Below are 18061 nucleotides of genomic sequence, written 5' to 3'. Positions count from 1 at the left end.
ATGCTAAGGTACGGTATTTAACAGACACATCTCCTCGCACCTCCTCGCGGTTCCCCTTCGCCGGGATATCTCCGGCTTTGACACATTTGCACCGTAATACTGAAATGGTAGTGTAGTATACGCGTGCGGAGACGTTGCTCAGGTGGCCTGCTTTTGAGCACATCATTCCGCCTTTGGATGCTGCCATAGCGCCCTTTGTCTTACTAGTGGCCCAGCTCAGGGACAGGGGCGGGGTCCAGCAAGAGGACCCTTGTATCATCGGGCGTAAATCTGCGCCCAGAAAGCTGTTCGGAACTATGCGAAGACAATTATACATGGCAACCATCCAGCGAGGCACGGGGGCACATGATTTGCGTGCAGGCAAAGTTTCGCCAGCGCTCTACTTGTAGGACAGAATATTGTAGCATGCCCCTTTTCTGGTCCTTGCCAAATCGTGTCTCTTTAGTACTAGACTGGCTTTGATCTACGACCAAGGGATGAATCCCACAGAGAGTTTACGCATATTTGACCATGGGGAACTCATGATCTGGGTCGAACATTCCCGTTTCGGCATAGTACGTCTCCCAGTGCTTCACAAGCTCTTCCAACTTCGCAGGCTCTTTCTCGGCCAAGTCGTGAACCTCGCCCGGGTCCGTCGCGAGATTGTACAGTTCCCAAGCGTCCTTGCCTCGCGGAGCCGTCATATACAGAGCTTTCCAGGGGCCCTTTCGGATGGCTCGCAAGCCGAACAGCTCCCAACCCGTGATCTCTTGCTCCTCGTCGTGGAAGCCGGCTTTCTTGCTGGTCAGATGTGGGACCCAGCTTGATCCCCGCACGGGAACAACCTCTCTGCCTCGGAAGGCCTTGCCGGGGTGCTGAACTCCAGCCAGGTCCAGAACCGTTGGGAGTATGTCCATGACCGTGGCAAACGAATTTGTTACAGAACCCCCAGCCAGTCCGCCGGCTCCCGCCAAGGGGGGATAACGGACTACGCAAGGACACCGGATTCCTCCTTCGGTAATCCAGGTCTTGAAGCCCCTGGATGGTGCCATCGACGCTGATGCCCACTCCGGGCCATACCAGACGTATGAATCGGCGGCACCAATATTGTCCATGCTGTTGTTGTAATACTTGCCAATGATCTTACTGACCGAACTAGCCCCGCCCATGATCGGGATGGCTTCCAGCATGGCACCCTCGGCGCCGTTGTCCGACATGAAGAGGATAAACGTGTTATCGAGTTCTCCAGTCTCTTCCAGATGGGAAATGACCCGGCCGATGTTGGAATCGATCAAGTCGACCATGGCCGCGAAGACCTCCATTTTCCTGGCTGACTCGGCACGCTCTTCTTGGGTTAAATCGTCCCAGAACGTCTTTGCCATTGGGGCGGGCTCAACGTCAGGCTTCACGAGGCCCATCTTGATAAGGGATTCGAGTCTTTTACTCCGGAGGGCGTGCGGGCCCTCGTCATACATTCCCTTTATACTTGTCGATGATTTCCTTGGGCGCTTGGAGAGGCCAATGCGGGGCAGTAAAGGGGAGATAGGCAAAGAACGGCTGGTCTTTCTTCTCTCTACCCTCCAGATAGCTAATCAACTCGTCGGTGAATGTCGTGGTGGAGTAAAAGTCCGATGGCACGTGAGCGGGATTCGTCCTGTCGAGCGTGGCATCGTCTCGCATCCAGAACTTCCCGGCGTTCATGGGGGCGAATATGCCGTGCGAGGGGTCTTCGAGTTGCGGCTCGTAGTTGAAGTGATTTCCGCAGCCGGCTAAAAAACGTAAGACTTGTCGAAGCCCCTAGCCTGGGGGCACGTCTCCTTCGTCAGCCCAAGGTGCCTGCTCTGTCGTTAGCAGATGTTCCGTTAAGACGAAAACAGCTGGGGTATTCTTCCATACCATTTCCCAGACATGATGGTGGAGTAACCGGCATCTTGGAGGATTTCAGACAGGGCGGCAACGCGGAAGTTGAGATAACCTTCATAGCCTGGTCGCCCCTTGTACTGATCATTTCCGAACTTCCTCATGTGCTCGGACATCTGACCGAGGCCCGCGATATGGTTGTCGGTCCCTGAGAATAACATGGACCGGGTGGGCGAGCACGCCGACGCGGTATGGAAGTTGGTCAATCGGACGCCGGACTCGGCGAGACGATCGAGGGCGGGCGTGCGGATCTCGGACCCAAACGGGCCGGTATCACTGTAGCCCAAATCATCTGCCACAATGACAAGAAAATTCGGGCGTTTCTCTGTTGCAACAGGCGACGACATGATGGCTTCCGAGCTCAATGGGTTTTGTTGCCAGGCTCAATGAAATGGCCATGGTGTGTCGTAAATGGGTGGCTCCTACTTATACAGGTCGGTAACTCGGGTATTTTCTCGTCTGGTAGAGGCGGGGCGGCGGCGCGGGGAAGAACGGGGGAGGACAGGGGGATCAGGGAGGGGCAGGGAAGACCTGGCACTAAAATAAGGCATTGCCATACGATCATCCACGACATTCACAAGGCGAGATCGGCATGCCTTGCAAAGATCGAAAGGGACAAGCCCCTCACATTGTTATCGGACTTGGAGCGCACGCAGTAGATGGTGGATATGATAATCTGATAAGACGGATATTCTACCATCCCATAACCCCTTTCTGGCGGTGTTTTGGATACAACAAGTTTCGAACTTTAACCTTGCTCCCACGTCGTGGCATGTTTAGTGCCTTTGCTAGCTCAACGTCGATACCGTCCCTGCAGAGCCGCCTTCTTTAACTCGACCGCTGCCCATCATGGACCAATCACCGCACGACAACAGCCACCCGACGTCAGCCAACGAAAGGATTGCTAGATTCCTACCATCACAGCCAGCAAGAGGAGAAGACCGCCTACCTGACAGGCCTCGAGCTCGCGACCATCTTCGCCTCCCTTTAACCGTGGTCGTCGTCTTGATAGCCCTAGACCAGTTCACTACCGCGACGGCCACTGCCAAGATCACGGACGAGTTGGACCGCCAAAGCAGTGTCGGCTGGTACGGCAGCTGCTCTTCAGCAAGCTCCAAGCCTTCCTCTCTGCCTAGATTGAGCCCCCCGCGCCATCGACATCTTCGGGCTTGGCAGCGTGATATGCGATATCGCGCAGGGGAGGGGGAGGATGACCGGAGTATGTATCCCGATGTTACTGAATAACCTTAGTTAAATTACTCCTCTCTCTCGCTCGACGCTGAAGATATACGACAAACACCTAACTACTCAAATAACATTGGGCACCTCAGTGGAGCTTTATTGGCCTAGGTCCCTAGGTTGTTCCCCGGTGAGTTAGTTTTGTAGGAATAGGTATGTCTCCCACTTTCGACGATATTCGTTGTTGACAAAATCATGCCAACATTTGAAGAAGCAAAAGGAAAAGAAGATGAAAAGGGACAAAAGGCAAAAGATAAGTAGGCCCAGGGAGGGAATTGAATAAGTGACCGCAGAGGGACTCGAACCCTCTTGCCTTTAAGGATATTCTAATGATATTACCGCTAGGCTACACCTGCCCGGTCAAGAATCAATGTATTAAAGCTCTATATGAAGCGCGGGCAAGTAAGTGGAAGAGAGATTCTCTCTTGCCGATAAGGTTGCTGGCAATCTTGGCCGTCCAGGAAAGGGGGGAACCTAAAACACTGCGACTGACGAGGTGTACCACCACCACAACCCGAACCGCCTGGCAACCAGCAACGATCAGGCATAACTGCCATGAAAACCTAAGGCACCACCTTCACAAGCCAACGCCGGCACAATTAAACAAGAGTCAGCAGGCGACGAACAGTGTTGTCTTGTCCAGTTAAGTCCGGAAGCCGTCGACACGACCGAGCCCCCTGACTGACACAATTGTGTCGGGCAACGTCGGATGACATGGTTTCGACTCCCTGGACTTCCTACCTGGCCAAAAAGTTCCTTCTAGATCAGTGCCGACTGGTCGTGGGGCCAGGGCGCTCAGCTTTACCATTAGACTCCCGACCAATGCTCTCCGGCTGACCCTCTTCTCAGAATGAGCTGCAGAAGATTAGGAGTGTTCTACTCGGAGGTTCCCTACCCGGCGTCGCTGTGTACTTCCTAAACTGCAGTTTCAAGGGTGGATTCCGAGTATTGGGATCTTTGGGACATTTTTAAGGGGGATTCGACGCCGGCTGGCCACTTTTAGAATCGGCTACATGCCTTCAACTGTCCCGATGGCAAGGCATCGTTCAGCGGCTGGCAACCTAATGTCAGCTCTCAGGCTGACGCCGGCGAGACCGTCCTGGCATTCTTGATCTTGAACTTCCCCTGATGTTGGCGTTTCACGTCCACACGACGGTGGGAAATGTCGCATGGCAGGTGGCCCAGATAGAACCGATGAGCGGCAGTGGCAGCGGCCAGGACCGGCGTGGGTGCTATCAATTGCCAAGGCGCCAAATGCCAAGCTATGCTGACCAGCCAACTTTACCTTAACCTCACAGACTTCTAGTCTTTCACAAGAAAGGTTCTGGGACGGTCCCCGCTACGATCACAGCTGACGGCCGCGTCCACGCTGACGATGTGGGTCGGACACGCCTTGGCCGACACTCTGGGCCGGGTGCCGTCTGACGCGACGATCCAAACGGCGGCTGCAGCTTGGCGTCACCGCCCTCAACGGTGCCGATCCGGATGTGCTCTACACGGTGGCCGGCGGCGCTGACCATAACAGCTCAGCCGTGGCGCTTGTCAGGTGTGGGCTGCGGCTGCTGCTACAGTAGCCGTGCCCGTATCAATTACGCAAAAACGGAGACAGCATGCAATCATGTGAGTTTACAGTATTATAATGAATGCATTTTCAATTGATCAAGAGTAGTGACTGGTAGGAGGATACTGAGGTGCTGGCTACGACAAGGTCCTAATGATGCAACAACTTGAAGACCTGCGCTGCTGCCATTCATGACAAAACCAGTAGACGGGCAGACCAGTTAGAGTAGAACGATGCGAAAACCCACGACGGCGTCAATCTGCACTGTAGCTAGTAAAACCCTACACGGAAAAGACCGAGATCAGCTCTTGCGCTGAGAATGAGCCAATCCAAATAAAAGCACCGTCTTAGCTCAGATATTGCCAAACTCCACAGGATCAACCTCGCTAAACACTCCCATTGAGAATGCTGCTGGCTGAGCAGCTCGGATTACCAGAAAGCACAGTATCATCACCGCCATCTACAGTAGGAGAGAAGAAAAAACTCGCAACTTACTCGCGTCGCCTACTTTATTACACACTGCTTAAGCGTGAGTAGGCGCAGCTACACATATGATATCAGAATTGGGATGGAATGTCCGGTATTGCAGTAGGTCATCATCGCATCATGGAAGCGCCGCGAGGGGCCCTCGTGATGATGGTTTTAAGCAAAGGCTCAAAGGTCAATCTCGACACACACATCGGAATCGGCAGCCGCGTGGGAAAAGTAACTAGGCAGGCTGTCGATGATTTGAGTTGGTGGTCTTGCATAAAGAAGAAGAGGAAAAGAGAAAGCAAGGCGAAGGGTCGCGCAGCAAAGAATTTGTAGGCCACGATGGGGACCTTGGGTGGGGATTAACCATGGATTTGCCGGCTAGTAGATTTTTTTTCTCTGCTTCTTGGGCTGCGCATAGAGGGGCTGCTGCTAATAGGAAGAAAAAAAGCTGTCAATTCAATTTGGGCCAGCTCGGCCGTCAGCCTCGTTGTGACACACAACGGCTGCAGGCAAGGTCGAGTTTCCAGGGACCAAGAGTGGCAAGTGGGCTGTTTCTCCCCACAAAGGCAGAGAAGCAAGGAGGCTGATACGAGCCGTGAGCCTCTTGTTTTTAGTTAAGGTTGGGCTCTGGGTTTCGATCAATCTTGGGGGGGGTTACGCTACACTGCCGGACGCGGGCTGCTTATGTCTTGGGCTGTAGTGCAAGGCCTAGGATACTTTGCGCTTACCTGCACGGCATCGAGGCGAAATGTAGCCCAATGAACGTGTTCGCTTTGTCTAGCATTAATTGAAAGAAGGATCATGGGCATTGAGTTGAAGATTGATGGGGGAGACAGCGAGCGGGATTGAGAGCGAGAGAGAATTCGTCGTATTTTTGGCTGGCCCGGGACTTGCCAGCGCCAGAGAGACTGACTGTAACCGGGAAAGTACACAAACCACAAGACTGGCAGACTGCAAACTGGTGACCTACCTTAACCTTCCACACTAACCTGCCCTCCCTAACGTTTCTCAAGCAAAATCTCCAGATCGAACCATCATTTTTCTCCAGCCAAAGCATTCACCACCACTCCAAGACAACCACAAACCACTTGCAACGACCGCACTACATCACGTATCGATACCCAATATCTTCTTATACCCAGCTACCATCCCCAATCCATCCCGTCTAGCCACCTGCCCATCCCTCTCTGCCTGACATCATCCCACCGTGCGCGCCTACACACCCTCCGTCACCACCACCCTTGCATACGTACCTCCCAAGGCCCTTGGCGAAAAAAAATACCCTTTGCGAACGAGACCATCGTCACGGCCACTGCCAGCCCGCCCCGAGCTACCGCGCTGCATCTCGCTCTCCGGCCGACGACGCCCTCAATTAGTATTGCGAGGTTGAATTAGTTCGAAAGATAGGTTTTTACGCTTTGGGGGACGAGTTGGATTCACTACAAATCAAACCGCTTTTCACGCCCGCCTTCACCACTTTTCCCCATGGATAACAAGAACTCCTCGTCCATCTGGAACCGCCGCCCCAAGTAAGTGGAATTCCAAACATCCTGTCGGCGAAAATCGGTTCCCGCGCTCTGTTGGCTGACTTGGGCGGTTTCCAGCACCAGTAACCTATCTCTTTCGACGAGCCAGACCGATTCCGCCGCCCGGGACTTCTCGTCCCTGTCCGCCGCCCGTCGCAACGGCGGGCCGACCTCGTCTCATGGAAAGCCCAATCCCTTCTCGGCAACAACTCCCGGCAGCGGGCTAGCTTCTCCAACCGGCGGAGGCTCTAGTGCGTTCGGCTTGGGATCCGGTGCCTTTGCATCGTTTGGTGCTGTCGGCAAGACGCCTAAGACGCCTGGCAACCCTTTCGAGATGGCTATGGGCTCTATCGGCAGCGGTAAAAAGACGCCCGCCACGGAGAAGACCTCGTCAGAAGCACTGCGGTCGGCCTCGGGAAGAATGGGACCCGGACCGTCCCACCCTCTACGACACACGTGGATCTTCTGGACCCGTCCGCCAATAAGCAAGGCGAACGGCCGAGTGGACTACGACAAGACGCTGCATCCCATGGCCAGGGTGGCGACGTTGGAGGAGTTCTGGACCGTTCACAGACACCTGAAGAGACCCTCGGAGCTGCCGGTAGTAACGGACTACCACTTCTTTAAAGAGGGGGTTCGTCCGATATGGGAGGACGACGAGAATAAGGAGGGTGGCAAGTGGACACTACGGATGAAGAAGGGCATCGCGGATTTGTACTGGACGGAAACCATGATGGCCCTGATCGGCGACGCGCTTTCGGACGGCAGCGACGAGATGAACAACGCTATCAACGGCATGGTCCTGAGTGTGCGCAACGGCGAGGACATACTCAGCATCTGGACCTCCGGCACCGATAGCATCGTCCTCAAGGTCCGGTATGTGCACAATGCTCCCCCGTGCGTTTCGAGACTCGACTTCTAACTAATTGATTGCAGGGATATGCTGAAGTCGTGGCTTAAGTGCCCCTCGAACACCATCATCGAGTTCAAGAGCCACACGGACAGCATGACGCAGCGTGCGCAGATCGACGAGCAGCGCCGCGAGAAAGCCGCCAACAATCACCACAATAACAACAACAACAATAACAACAATGACAACAAGCGTACCGGGGCGAGCAGGCAGGCCTAGCATGTCTCGCAGCTTAGATACCACCAGACGACGTGGCGAAGTGCATTGGACAACGGGGGAGTCGACCTGGAATGAGGGGGCCAGCCACGAGGTAAAACCCCTGATGAATGTTTAGTCATGACGTTTGACGACGATGATTTGATTGCACGCATGGTTGGATGCTGAGTCTAGCGTTGAGCAGCAGCAGGCAGGGTTTAATTGGCGCTTGGTACTTCTTGTATGTCTTATCTGTACACTATGAAGCATTTCGTCCCCTGAAAGAAGGGAAGGGCATATGGGTTGGGCGTTGTGTGTGTGTCCGGGGCTGAGAGAGGCCGTCTGCGCAACCACGCTCATCGCCGTGGGGAGAGTAGGCGATGAGAAACCGCCGTCGATTGTCTAGCGCCATCCGTTCCGAGCTGCGAAGCTTGGCTGAATAATAACAAAATAAGCCCAGCTCTGTGTGGTCACTTTAAGTAGCCTGCCATGAACGACATGACTTGGGCTACTGGTGCGAGGTATAGTGCGTTCTTCAGATGTATCGTAGTATATGGATCGCAGAGTCTCGTGCTAGCAGTTAGTCGCTCTTATATGGGAGACGTCCCAAACTCTATCTACACATGTAAAGGCACGGCACAGACTTCGCTGGACAGCTAGCTAGCTCCTTGTCACGATTCATATGTATAAGAAGTATGTACTGAATCTTTCGTTTGCCTTGCAGGAAACTCCAAAAATGGGTATCGTACATTATTTTGGGGGCGGCCGACTATTAAAAAAAACAGTAAGTAAGCCGAAGCCCAAGCCGCAAGAAACGTTTCATCTATGTCCATGATCATCATGCCTGCCTGCGATTGCGATGGAAACAAACCCCCACAACACACACACACGCAGAAAATGTAGAGAGTAGTAAAAACCAGCCAGCCAGTACAGTACATCATCTGTGTTGTGTATGCCTGTCTTTTTGCCTCCCTCCCCTTCCCCCAAACCAAACCAAATCCCCCCTTCGAAAGAAACTCCTTCAACGCCGGGTCCCCCTCGAGCTGGCTCGTGTTCTTTTTTCTGGTCGCTCAAATCAAAAAGAGGGATTGTCTGGCTGGCTGTCTGGCTGTCTGTTTGCTTTTGCTCGCTGCAGACTTGTTTCTGACAATCAATCATACAAGCAGCAAGCAAGCAAGCAAGCAAGCCCGTGAGGGCGTTCCCAGGCTCATCATCAGAGATCTATAAAACTGATTAAACGCCGCTGGTCTCCAGCTCTATAGACAGGCAGGTGATTCGCTTGTCCCAACATAATTTGCCGGAGGAGCAAATTGGTCCGTCCATGCGTAGAATCTCGAGGAGCACTTCCTCACAGAGCATGTTCCGGCAGCAGCTGCCAATACCTCTCGGACTTCTTGCCGCCAGACCTCGGGGCGCGGTGAGCCACTATCTCCAACGTGGCCCGGACCTGTGCTTTTGTACAAGACTTGAAGCGCTTCGACAGCATGTCGATCATGGACACCTTGGTCAGCATGCTGATATCGTCACTAATGATAGCACGCTTGAAGCTGTCCATTTCGGCGGGCGGGACCATGTCCTTGGGGTCGACAGCCGATGGGTTCGGCGGCGGGGGCATCGCCTTGCCCGCTGCTGCTGCTGCTGCTGCTCCCGAGTTCTTGTCGAAGGGAGACGAGCGCACAGCGACTGTGGACGGGAGGGCCTCGACTTTGGTGGATTTGGGTTGTTCCCAGTAGTCTGTCGCAAAGGGATCGATGCTGTGGTGGTGGGGTAGGGAGTCTAGTAAGATTAGCGAGTGTGTCTTGTAAGATGGAAGATGTTAATTGTGCACTTACCAAGTAGAAACTCCATGCGGAACTTGTATACAGTCGGACAAGGACCAGCTCGCTGTCGGTTCTCGAAGCAAATGCCTGTACTCTTCGGCTCCTCCTCCGGCAGATGCGATGTCCGTACGGCAACAGCATCATCGGCGTCGTCCAGGAAGTCGGCCATCTCGTCATCGCCCTCATCGCCCTCTTCATCATCGTCCACATCGTCTAGATCCTCTCCTTCCTCCTCTTCCCATTCAGCTTCCGAGTCGTATTCGTAGTTGACCTTGACCAAACCTCGGCGCGTGGGCCGGCGCGCAAGTTTACGTAGCTCTCCAGGGCTGAATGAGGTGACAGTTCCGACATAGGCCGGCCGGACGTCTTCGTAGAATGACACTAACTTAACGGGTATTCTGTTCAGCTGCTTCTGTACCTCGCTAAAGCGTGCCTGTTGCGTCTCGGTTCGGTCCGAGCTCTCGATGGGATCACCAAGTAATTCTGCCATGATCTTCTTCACGCTAGGGTGGATGATGCCGCGCTCAGAGGAAAGGCCGCTGAGGGCAAATGTTCGAACAGCGTCAAAGGGCTTGACGTTCTCTGCGCTGCGCTGACCGTAGACGTATTCGTCAAGAATCTTGGACTTTGTTGTTACCGTTTCGCTTGTCATCTGAGCAAAGCTTGGTTGCGCGAGGGTCATGCCAGATTTGACGAAAAAAGGTTGGAACATTCGCTCGTACGGGATCTTTTGGGGTTTTGATTTGGCCACCACCGGGCTCGACTGCGCGGCGGGGGAGGGCTCTGGTTTGACGATTGATTGTTTGACTGGTGTCGAAGGTCCTTCGGCTTTGGGCTTCTTCCCGAACATCATTGAGAGGGTGGGCTGCTGTCGTCGTTTCTTCTCTTCCTCGGCCTTCTTCTTGTCTTCCTCATCCTGCTTCTTCTTGCGCTGTGCTTCCTTCTCCGCCTCCTTCTCCTTCTTGGCGGCCTCTCGGGCGAGCCTTGCCTTCTCCTTCTCGGCCTTTTCCTCCTCCTTTAGCTTGTCCTTTTCGGCTTTCTCCTCCTCCTTTCTCTGGCGCTTCGCAGCCCGCTCTTGCTCTTCACGGACTCTATCCGCTTGAACCTCGGCAGGTGTTCTCTTCTTCTTGGCGGGCGCACTGGTGGCAGCGGAGGCTTTGGCCGTCGATGACGATGCGGCTTTGTTGGCGCCTAGCGTAGAGGGTGCCATGGCCGCAGGTGTGGGATTTTGTTTCGGGGATGGAGAGTTGTGAGGAGACGTATTGGACCCTCCGTCAGTGTTAGCGGGAGGACTGCTACTCGTAGGCGGAGACGAGAGCGGGCTTGATAAAGCAGTGTTGGGCAGTTCTGTAGAAGCGGGGACTGGGCATTAGAAGGGGGGACGCAGTGGTGGTTTCTCGCGGGGGAAGGACTTACGGTCAGCCTCGTCGACTGAGGCAGATATCACCGGTTCCTTGCGAGGCGTGACTGAGGCGTCAACATCCATCTTGACAGCGCCCTCGGCATACTCGTCGTGGCTGCGCTTTCTGGAGGCAGCTTCCGTCTCCTGGATGTTGGGTGACATATCAAATAGCGGCATTGAACCAGTCGTCACAACGGAGCGCGAATTCCCGCCTCCAGAGTGAATTGAGAAGCCTTGGAGGACCAAGTCAGACCATCCGGGCAAGCAAGTAGGCGCTGGACGGTGGGCAGTCGCTTGGGCGTGGATCGAGGGGGCGGGCGAGTCGTTCACGGCGTATTGCTGTACGTTCGATCTCTCGTTATCGTGGCTGACGGCAGTGGAAGGTGTCTTTGCTGGAAAATCTAAGCGGGAAACCAGGGTTGGAATAACGGCGCTTCAATGGGGATGGAGTCGGGGAAGTTACTCGTACAATGGGCACATTACAAGAGTCCAGGCTTAGATTGGTTGATTGATGACAGGGAAGTGACCCGAACGCGAAATAAAGTAGGGAGGGACGCGTCTTTGGCCCTGATTCGCGTTCGAGGTGGGCTTTCTGGCCCGAGCGTCACTTATTGGATTTGGGGGGTCTTCTTTTGCCCCCCAGGTACCAATGTATATTTACAGTAGCACTGCAGCACTGTAGCAGCACTGAGGGTTTGCCCCCATTCTGAGTGCGCCAGCGTCAACACCCCCAACGCACCCTTTCCAGCAGTTCGCCAATCTCGTGCAAAAACCGGCCGGCATCGATGATGATGTACAGGTCTTGGTATTCAACAGTCTGGAGTAGACGCACATATATATCTGTTCCACGAGTCATTCAATAGCTCTTTGGTCCAGTCTTACGATGATCGGTGTTGATCTGGCCCGTTTATGGGTCGCTGGGCACCATCGCAGTCGAGAGAGTGGCACTGGACGTGGCTAACCAGAACTGTCCCTATTCGCCGCAGCCTGACGTCGACCGAACCAGGGTATGATAGGATTCTATGCTCGCGAAATTGCTAGACGTCTGCACCACCCGTGTATAGACTTCGTGTGCATACATACATATAAACAACTACACTACCCTAATCCCTCGAAGCAATGGTGGATTGCGTTGATGAAGTCCCGTTTTACCATATGCATCCTCAACATCCGTCATAACATGGGTCTCCTCACTAAATCCGAGCCTGCAGCAGCAGCAGCAGCAGCTCCACAAACCCAACAAGCAGCTGGGCAGCAACAAAAGCAGCCTCAAATCCCACCGCGGTTCCCCCGTCCTTCACCGTGTACAGCACCGACGACGTCGGGGGCCGTCACTACATGATCGGCGAGACGCGGTCCAGGCCCCCGCTGTACGCCGTGTCGCTGCACGCCGGGTGGAAGGGGCCCGACGTCGAGCTGCACAGCGGGCCGAGCGAGAGCGAGCCGCCGCCGCTCGCGACGGCGAAGCGCGGGTCCTTGTTCGGCGACGGCGCGACCGTCCAGCTGCCCGGCCCCGACGGCGGCGGCGGCATGGTCAAGGAGAAGGTAGACGCCTCCAACGACTTCCCGTACCCGAGCTACGGCTTCGCCATCGAGGTGGAGCAGGGGCAGCAGCGCGAGGAGTTCCGCTGGGTCCACATCGGCATGCGGAAGGGGTGGCAGCTGGCCCGACTGTCCACCAGCGAGGTCGTGGCCGTCTTTGACTGGACCACGCTCACCAAGAAGGAGCTGTACTTCCAGTTCGTGGGTCATGGGGGCACTGGCATCCTTGGCGAGCGCTGGGCCATCATGGCCGTTATCACCGCTATCCGGGCCTGGGATCGCGTGAAGCGGAAGCAGGCTTCAGGGGCCGTGTGAGCTTTCGGCGGAGCTGGGGATTGGTTTGGAGCTTGATAGATATGATACCAAAATGTTACGATTCGCTTGTCACTTCTCACACAGGAACATGATCAAAGATCTTCGATGGCGAACTCGAAAACCTCTAGACGTGACTTTTCACTGACTAGCCGAGTCGATATTGTAGTCCTGAAGTCGTTAGCCAGCAATAAGGAAGAAAAAGTGCGGGTGGCGTTCATACCAGTAGGTTAATATCGAACCCGAATAGCCCGAAGGTGTCCCCCCAGTCTGGACTAGTTTCCTCGGACCACGCCACGTCGAGACCTGTGGCGGGCTGGGAAACGTCGGCGGCGGCCAAGCGCAGCATCTCGGCACAGTCTTTCAGGCCTTGTGTCATCTGAGTCAAGGCTGCCGGCAGCGGATTGGAGGAACCCGCCTCCAGCTCCTCAATATGGGCCATGGCGGCGGACAGCAACAGGTACCGCTTACAACTGGGCTGGCCCAGCGCGATGATGTGACGCAACTGGCCCAGGATGTGCCTCAATGTGTCGATCAGGGGCTGTCGACCAGCTCGGGACATCTGGACCAGGGGATCGAATGAAGGCGCATTGATGGTGGCGGTGCCTGGTGCCCCTTCAGGCAGTCGTAGGTCTCTTTCTTCTTCGAGCTGCGTAACGACCTCGAGGCCTAGGTGGACGACGACGTCCTGGCTCAGTGGTCCCTTGAAAAGCCCACTGCCCCTGATGGCCAGGAGACAGAACTCGTCGGTCACCTCCTGGGGCAAGCTAAGGGCAACCGCGTGTGAAGCAACAATCTGGCAACACTCTAGACATATCTTCCGCGCCAGATGGTAGCGGGGATCCTTGCCCGCCTGAAGCGCGAAGGGCCTATGCAAGAATAGGATGTGCCGCCGCAGATAGCTATCAATGAACTTGCGATGGAACTCATAGGCGTCTATATCACAGCCCTCTGGATGAGATGTTACCGAATGGAAGAATGATGCAACGTCACGACAGTTCATTTTCAACTCTTTGCCCAGTTCGATGGTCTCGTCATAGGAAAGCGGCTTTTGCACGCTGTTCATCTTGCGCACGATGTACAGGCGGCGTTCCAACGACTTTTGGAGTAATATCTGCACCGAAGAATCTGTTGGTACATCGGAAGGATGGGCTTGCAGTGAAATCTTCGAGTCTGGGCCGGATTCGGTATCATTCAGGTTCGAGGGCGGGCCGCAGTTGTAATCCTCCTGTGTGATGAAGAGCGGGAGAGTGGTATCCAAGGAGACCATAACGGTAAGTTCGAGAACCGTATGCCAGAGCCGGCGACGCAACTCTCGTTCAAAGGGACTGTACGCCGAGAATCCAGCGGGGTCAAGGTGCAGACCCAAGGACAGCGACAGCTTCGTCAGCGAGTCAGTCGATATGGATGAGGCACCGCCCAAGGAACTGGCTTGTCGAAGCAGGATAGCCAAGCAATAAGCCTGTACACCGTCGATACAGCGCGCTGTCTTCTCCAGCGGGCCCATGAGCCACCACTGCACAGCATACAGCCAACTCTTGGCGAGAGTACGAATGCGTCCCGACTCTGCCAGGTCTCGGTGGAAAATAGCGCCCAACCCAAGTACCATGGAGAGCTTGAAGATGAATCCCATACTCGGCTTGGTGCCTCCGGTCCAATAGTTGTCATATTCTTTTTCAAACACGGGTCTGTGTAAGACTCGAAATAGGGGTTCGAAGAATCGCCAGTAGTTGGATAGCAATTGGTCGCAGGTCGCCTTTGGTGGCAAGGTGCTGGCTAAATCTGGCAGTGGATCATGAAGTTCCAGAGTGCGGAACTGCTTGAGGTAGCTCCGTCGCGAGGCGACTTCTTTGGTCAGATTTGACATGCCCTCCTGGAGACCGTCTAAAGCGGTCGGGCCAACGTATTGCAACTTCTCAATGAGGCTAAACTATTGGTCTGTCAGCAATGAGCCGGCGAGCAGTCGACAGAAGTAGCCTACCTGTGTCAGTGCATGGACCCAATGGTTTCGGCCGAACAAGCGAGTCTTTTCGGTTTCTAGTGTGCCGATACGCACATGAGGTCGTGGGAAGACATCCGAAGATCTGCTGTTCTTGGCCTGTCCTCCGGCATCAGGAGGGGGCTCATAGCCTATCGTGTGGAATCGCTCTCTCCCGCCCTTCATGGCGTCGAGGATGTTTCCCACATCGCCTTGGCTTTCCGGGTTGCTCGGAGGTTGGGGTGACGGCGGTGGAGCTTCGGAGGATGCACCTCTCCTTGTCTCCGGGTCGTAATAACACTGCAGTGCAGTCCTCGAGCGTTTGCAGGGTCGGCATGGAAGCGCCCGGTCGCATCGAAGCTTTCTCTTTCTGCATTGCTCACAGCTCTCTACGGAGTATTGAGTCAGCTATCCCAGGCTGGAATTTGACTATCTGAAACGGAAAGGGGTGGTAGTGATTGGCGTACTGGGAGCGCGGCGGCGGGCTTTACGTGCAGTTGTCCCAATCACGTCCGAGGGCGGCTCGGGGCCGGTCATTGTGTATCTCGCGTTGCAGTATCACTTCTCGACGAAGTATCACTTCTTGACGAAAAGTATAGTGACAATAGAAGAAGCAGGTAGTTTTCACTGCCATAATGCTCGCGGATCGAACTTGTTGTTGAAAATGCCGAGGAAAACTCGGGTTTTGGGGTCGAAGCCCGGCCCCGAGCTTTGGGCCGGGATTACGATCCTGCTAAATCTCGCCCTAGACGACCAAGCCTCAATTATCGACCTATCCTTCTAATGAAGAAAGCGCCACGTCCAGCACAGGAACATACACCCCATTCGGTCTTAGCTTCCTCGTCTACGCATGTCCCGGTGGGGGTCCCATCGATTTAAAAAAAAAACTCCCCTCATGTACTGAACCGCCGCTCCGGCGGGGAATGGAATCTGGGGTAAATGGCTGTTTCCGTCCGGAGACAAGGGAATCCCCTCCAATCCTGCGCCTCCGCATGCCGAAGCCAATATCTTACGTTACATCGGATCGTACCCCGCGACGTCTGCCTTCTGCCCTGGCCTGACATCATCCTACCCTTCCGTGGCACTCTTGCGCTCCACCATGAGGCCATATTGGACCCCCTCTTATAGCGGCGGCAGTGCGAACGCGCCGGAACGGAGCAGGACACATGCAGCACGTACAACCTATAAGAAGGCGTGGACGAATTGAGCGACCAGATCGGCCGTTCACCAAGGCGTTAATCATCACGTCTCTATAGAACAGCCTTCTAGCCTGCGACCATCATGCAGCTCATCATCCCATTGTCGACACTGGCCACATGCGCCATCGCCGGGGGCGTGCTTCCTCGGGACTCAACCACAGCCGTCGTCGACCTCTCCGTCACTCGAGGCGCTCCGCAACACTGGGCCTCGGGCTTCATCTACGGCATCCCTGACAACGAGAATCAGGTCGCTCAGCATTGGTATTTAGCTTTCCCTAGCCACATTTCATGTCGCCAACTAAGTAGACGATCTAGGTATGAGGACATCGGCTTCCGATGGGGACGGACTGGCGGCGCCCAGTACGGCGCGCCGAAACGGGGATGGAACTGGGGTCGGACCGAGTACCAAGGCCGGCTTCAGTCCACCCTGTCCAACTACCGCAGCATGCGCAAGGTCGGGGCGGAATGTATCATCTACCCGCATGATATCTGGGGCACTGACTCATTGAACTCGTCGAGCTACTGGCCGGGAGACAATGGAAACTGGCAGCCCTATGATACATTTGTCAAGGCTTTAATGGATGACCTCGCTTCCAACAATGCCCTGGAGGGCCTTGTATGGGATATCTGGTGAGTAAACACTGACAAGAGAGTGAACATGTTTCTAATGCTCTTCATAGGAATGAACCAGACATCAAGTGAGCACATCCTCAACCCCTTTACACTCCGACACTACTAACTTAGCCAAGTGTTTTCTGGAAGCGCGACACGCAACGATGGATTGATCTTTACATCCGAACCCACAAGATCATTCGGTGCGTCTAACCAGTCTCCATTCTTCCTAACTAAACAACACTAACAAATAGCACGACAGCGCCGACTCCCGCTTCAAGAACGTGCCCATCACGGGCCCGAGTCTCGCCTGGCGGCCCATGAGCAGCAACAAGTGGTGGACCGCGTGGCTCAAGGCCATCGCCGACGCCGGGACGATACCGGACCAGTACTCGTACCACCTCGAGGGCGACCTGAACGCGCAGGACAACGACCCGCAGTACACGAACCAGTCGCTCGGCGCGCTGCTGCAGCAGTACAAGCTGCCGGAGCGCCAGGTCAGCATCAACGAGTACGCCGCGTTCAACGAGATGGTCCCCTCGGGCTACGCGTGGTGGATCAGCCGCCTCGAGCGCTACGACTGGATCGGCCTGCTGGGCAACTGGCAGGGCGGCACCACGCTGCACGACCTCTTCGCCAACCTGCTGACCAAGTCCCGCAACCCGCGCGACTACGCCGCCACCGACTACGCCGCCGCCCCCGGCTACCACGTCTACCGCTACTACGCCCGCAACATGACGGGCGCGCGCGCGACCACGACCGGCTCCGAGGATGCTCGGTTCGACGCCTACGCCACCCTGGGCGCCGACCGCGTCCGCGTCCTGGCGGGGCCCAAGGTCCGCGCCGGGCAGTGGAAGGTCCAGGTCCGCGGGTTGGCGGCCGCGGGCTACGCGGGCGCGTCCGGGTCCGTCGACGTCGAGGCATGGGAGTTTCAGGGGTCTAACGCGTTCGCGGTCACGGGCCCGCCGGCCTACAAGGGGGTCAAGACGTACCAATACTCCTCGGGCTCAGTGACCATCCCCGTTTCCCAGTCGAACAACTATACCGCTCATGCTTTCGAATTCGTTGTGAAGAAGGGATAGAGATCTTCTGGGTTTAAAGCAATGTTTGATTTTTACGGTCCAGGGAGGTGGTGTGGTTAGTGACGGAACTGTAATAGGGATATTGTTTCCATAGTTTCATTGAAATTCCCGTTAGGGAGCCACAGGCAATTCCTACGGTTATTTATCCCATCATCTATCCACCGCTCAGGGGCAGACTCCAATGCCGGTATTACTCGCACCAGGACCCCTTTTATTATGTAGCGTTTCGCCAAGATGGAGATACCGCCTTGCATACTGCTGCAAAGGCCGGGCTTTGAATGGTTTAATGATGTTGAGTTACACCGCGACT

At 55.2% G+C, this 18061-nt stretch overlaps 7 protein-coding genes across 7 annotated transcripts; 4 read left to right on the top strand and 3 right to left on the bottom strand.

The window, feature by feature from the left end:
• Window positions 1–494: 494 nt before the first annotated feature.
• On the bottom strand, window positions 495–2246 carry PG998_008625 (alkaline-phosphatase-like protein; the record flags this gene model as incomplete). Its single annotated transcript, XM_066875441.1, has 3 exons — window positions 495–1397; window positions 1453–1748; window positions 1904–2246. 3 exons carry the CDS (start codon window positions 2244–2246, stop codon window positions 495–497), a joined length of 1542 nt encoding a protein of 513 aa, XP_066731386.1.
• Window positions 2247–2748: 502 nt separating this feature from the next.
• Window positions 2749–3144, top strand: PG998_008624 (uncharacterized protein; the record flags this gene model as incomplete). The annotated part of the gene is made up of 1 exon (XM_066875440.1): window positions 2749–3144. One exon carries the CDS (start codon window positions 2749–2751, stop codon window positions 3142–3144), a length of 396 nt encoding a protein of 131 aa, XP_066731385.1.
• A 3514-nt stretch (window positions 3145–6658) lies between these two features.
• On the top strand, window positions 6659–7828 carry PG998_008623 (translation initiation factor eif4e3 protein; the record flags this gene model as incomplete). Its single annotated transcript, XM_066875439.1, has 3 exons — window positions 6659–6702; window positions 6778–7575; window positions 7636–7828. 3 exons carry the CDS (start codon window positions 6659–6661, stop codon window positions 7826–7828), a joined length of 1035 nt encoding a protein of 344 aa, XP_066731384.1.
• Window positions 7829–9152: 1324 nt separating this feature from the next.
• PG998_008622 (chromatin assembly-1 protein) lies at window positions 9153–11203 on the bottom strand (the record flags this gene model as incomplete). Its single annotated transcript, XM_066875438.1, has 3 exons — window positions 9153–9580; window positions 9637–10986; window positions 11041–11203. 3 exons carry the CDS (start codon window positions 11201–11203, stop codon window positions 9153–9155), a joined length of 1941 nt encoding a protein of 646 aa, XP_066731383.1.
• Window positions 11204–11935: 732 nt separating this feature from the next.
• PG998_008621 (uncharacterized protein) lies at window positions 11936–12883 on the top strand (the record flags this gene model as incomplete). The annotated part of the gene is made up of 2 exons (XM_066875437.1): window positions 11936–12033; window positions 12238–12883. 2 exons carry the CDS (start codon window positions 11936–11938, stop codon window positions 12881–12883), a joined length of 744 nt encoding a protein of 247 aa, XP_066731382.1.
• Window positions 12884–13097: 214 nt separating this feature from the next.
• On the bottom strand, window positions 13098–15044 carry PG998_008620 (uncharacterized protein; the record flags this gene model as incomplete). The annotated part of the gene is made up of 2 exons (XM_066875436.1): window positions 13098–14810; window positions 14937–15044. 2 exons carry the CDS (start codon window positions 15042–15044, stop codon window positions 13098–13100), a joined length of 1821 nt encoding a protein of 606 aa, XP_066731381.1.
• Window positions 15045–16139: 1095 nt separating this feature from the next.
• On the top strand, window positions 16140–17751 carry PG998_008619 (uncharacterized protein; the record flags this gene model as incomplete). Its single annotated transcript, XM_066875435.1, has 5 exons — window positions 16140–16318; window positions 16373–16687; window positions 16738–16755; window positions 16807–16872; window positions 16932–17751. 5 exons carry the CDS (start codon window positions 16140–16142, stop codon window positions 17749–17751), a joined length of 1398 nt encoding a protein of 465 aa, XP_066731380.1.
• Window positions 17752–18061: the final 310 nt, after the last annotated feature.

Source organism: Apiospora kogelbergensis (assembly GCF_038363985.1).
Source record: "Apiospora kogelbergensis strain CBS 113332 chromosome Unknown utg000005l_segment0_segment0, whole genome shotgun sequence".
NCBI lineage: Eukaryota > Fungi > Ascomycota > Sordariomycetes > Amphisphaeriales > Apiosporaceae > Apiospora > Apiospora kogelbergensis.
The sequence above is the reverse complement of the archived record's forward strand: the minus strand, read 5'-3'. Positions and strand labels throughout refer to the sequence as shown.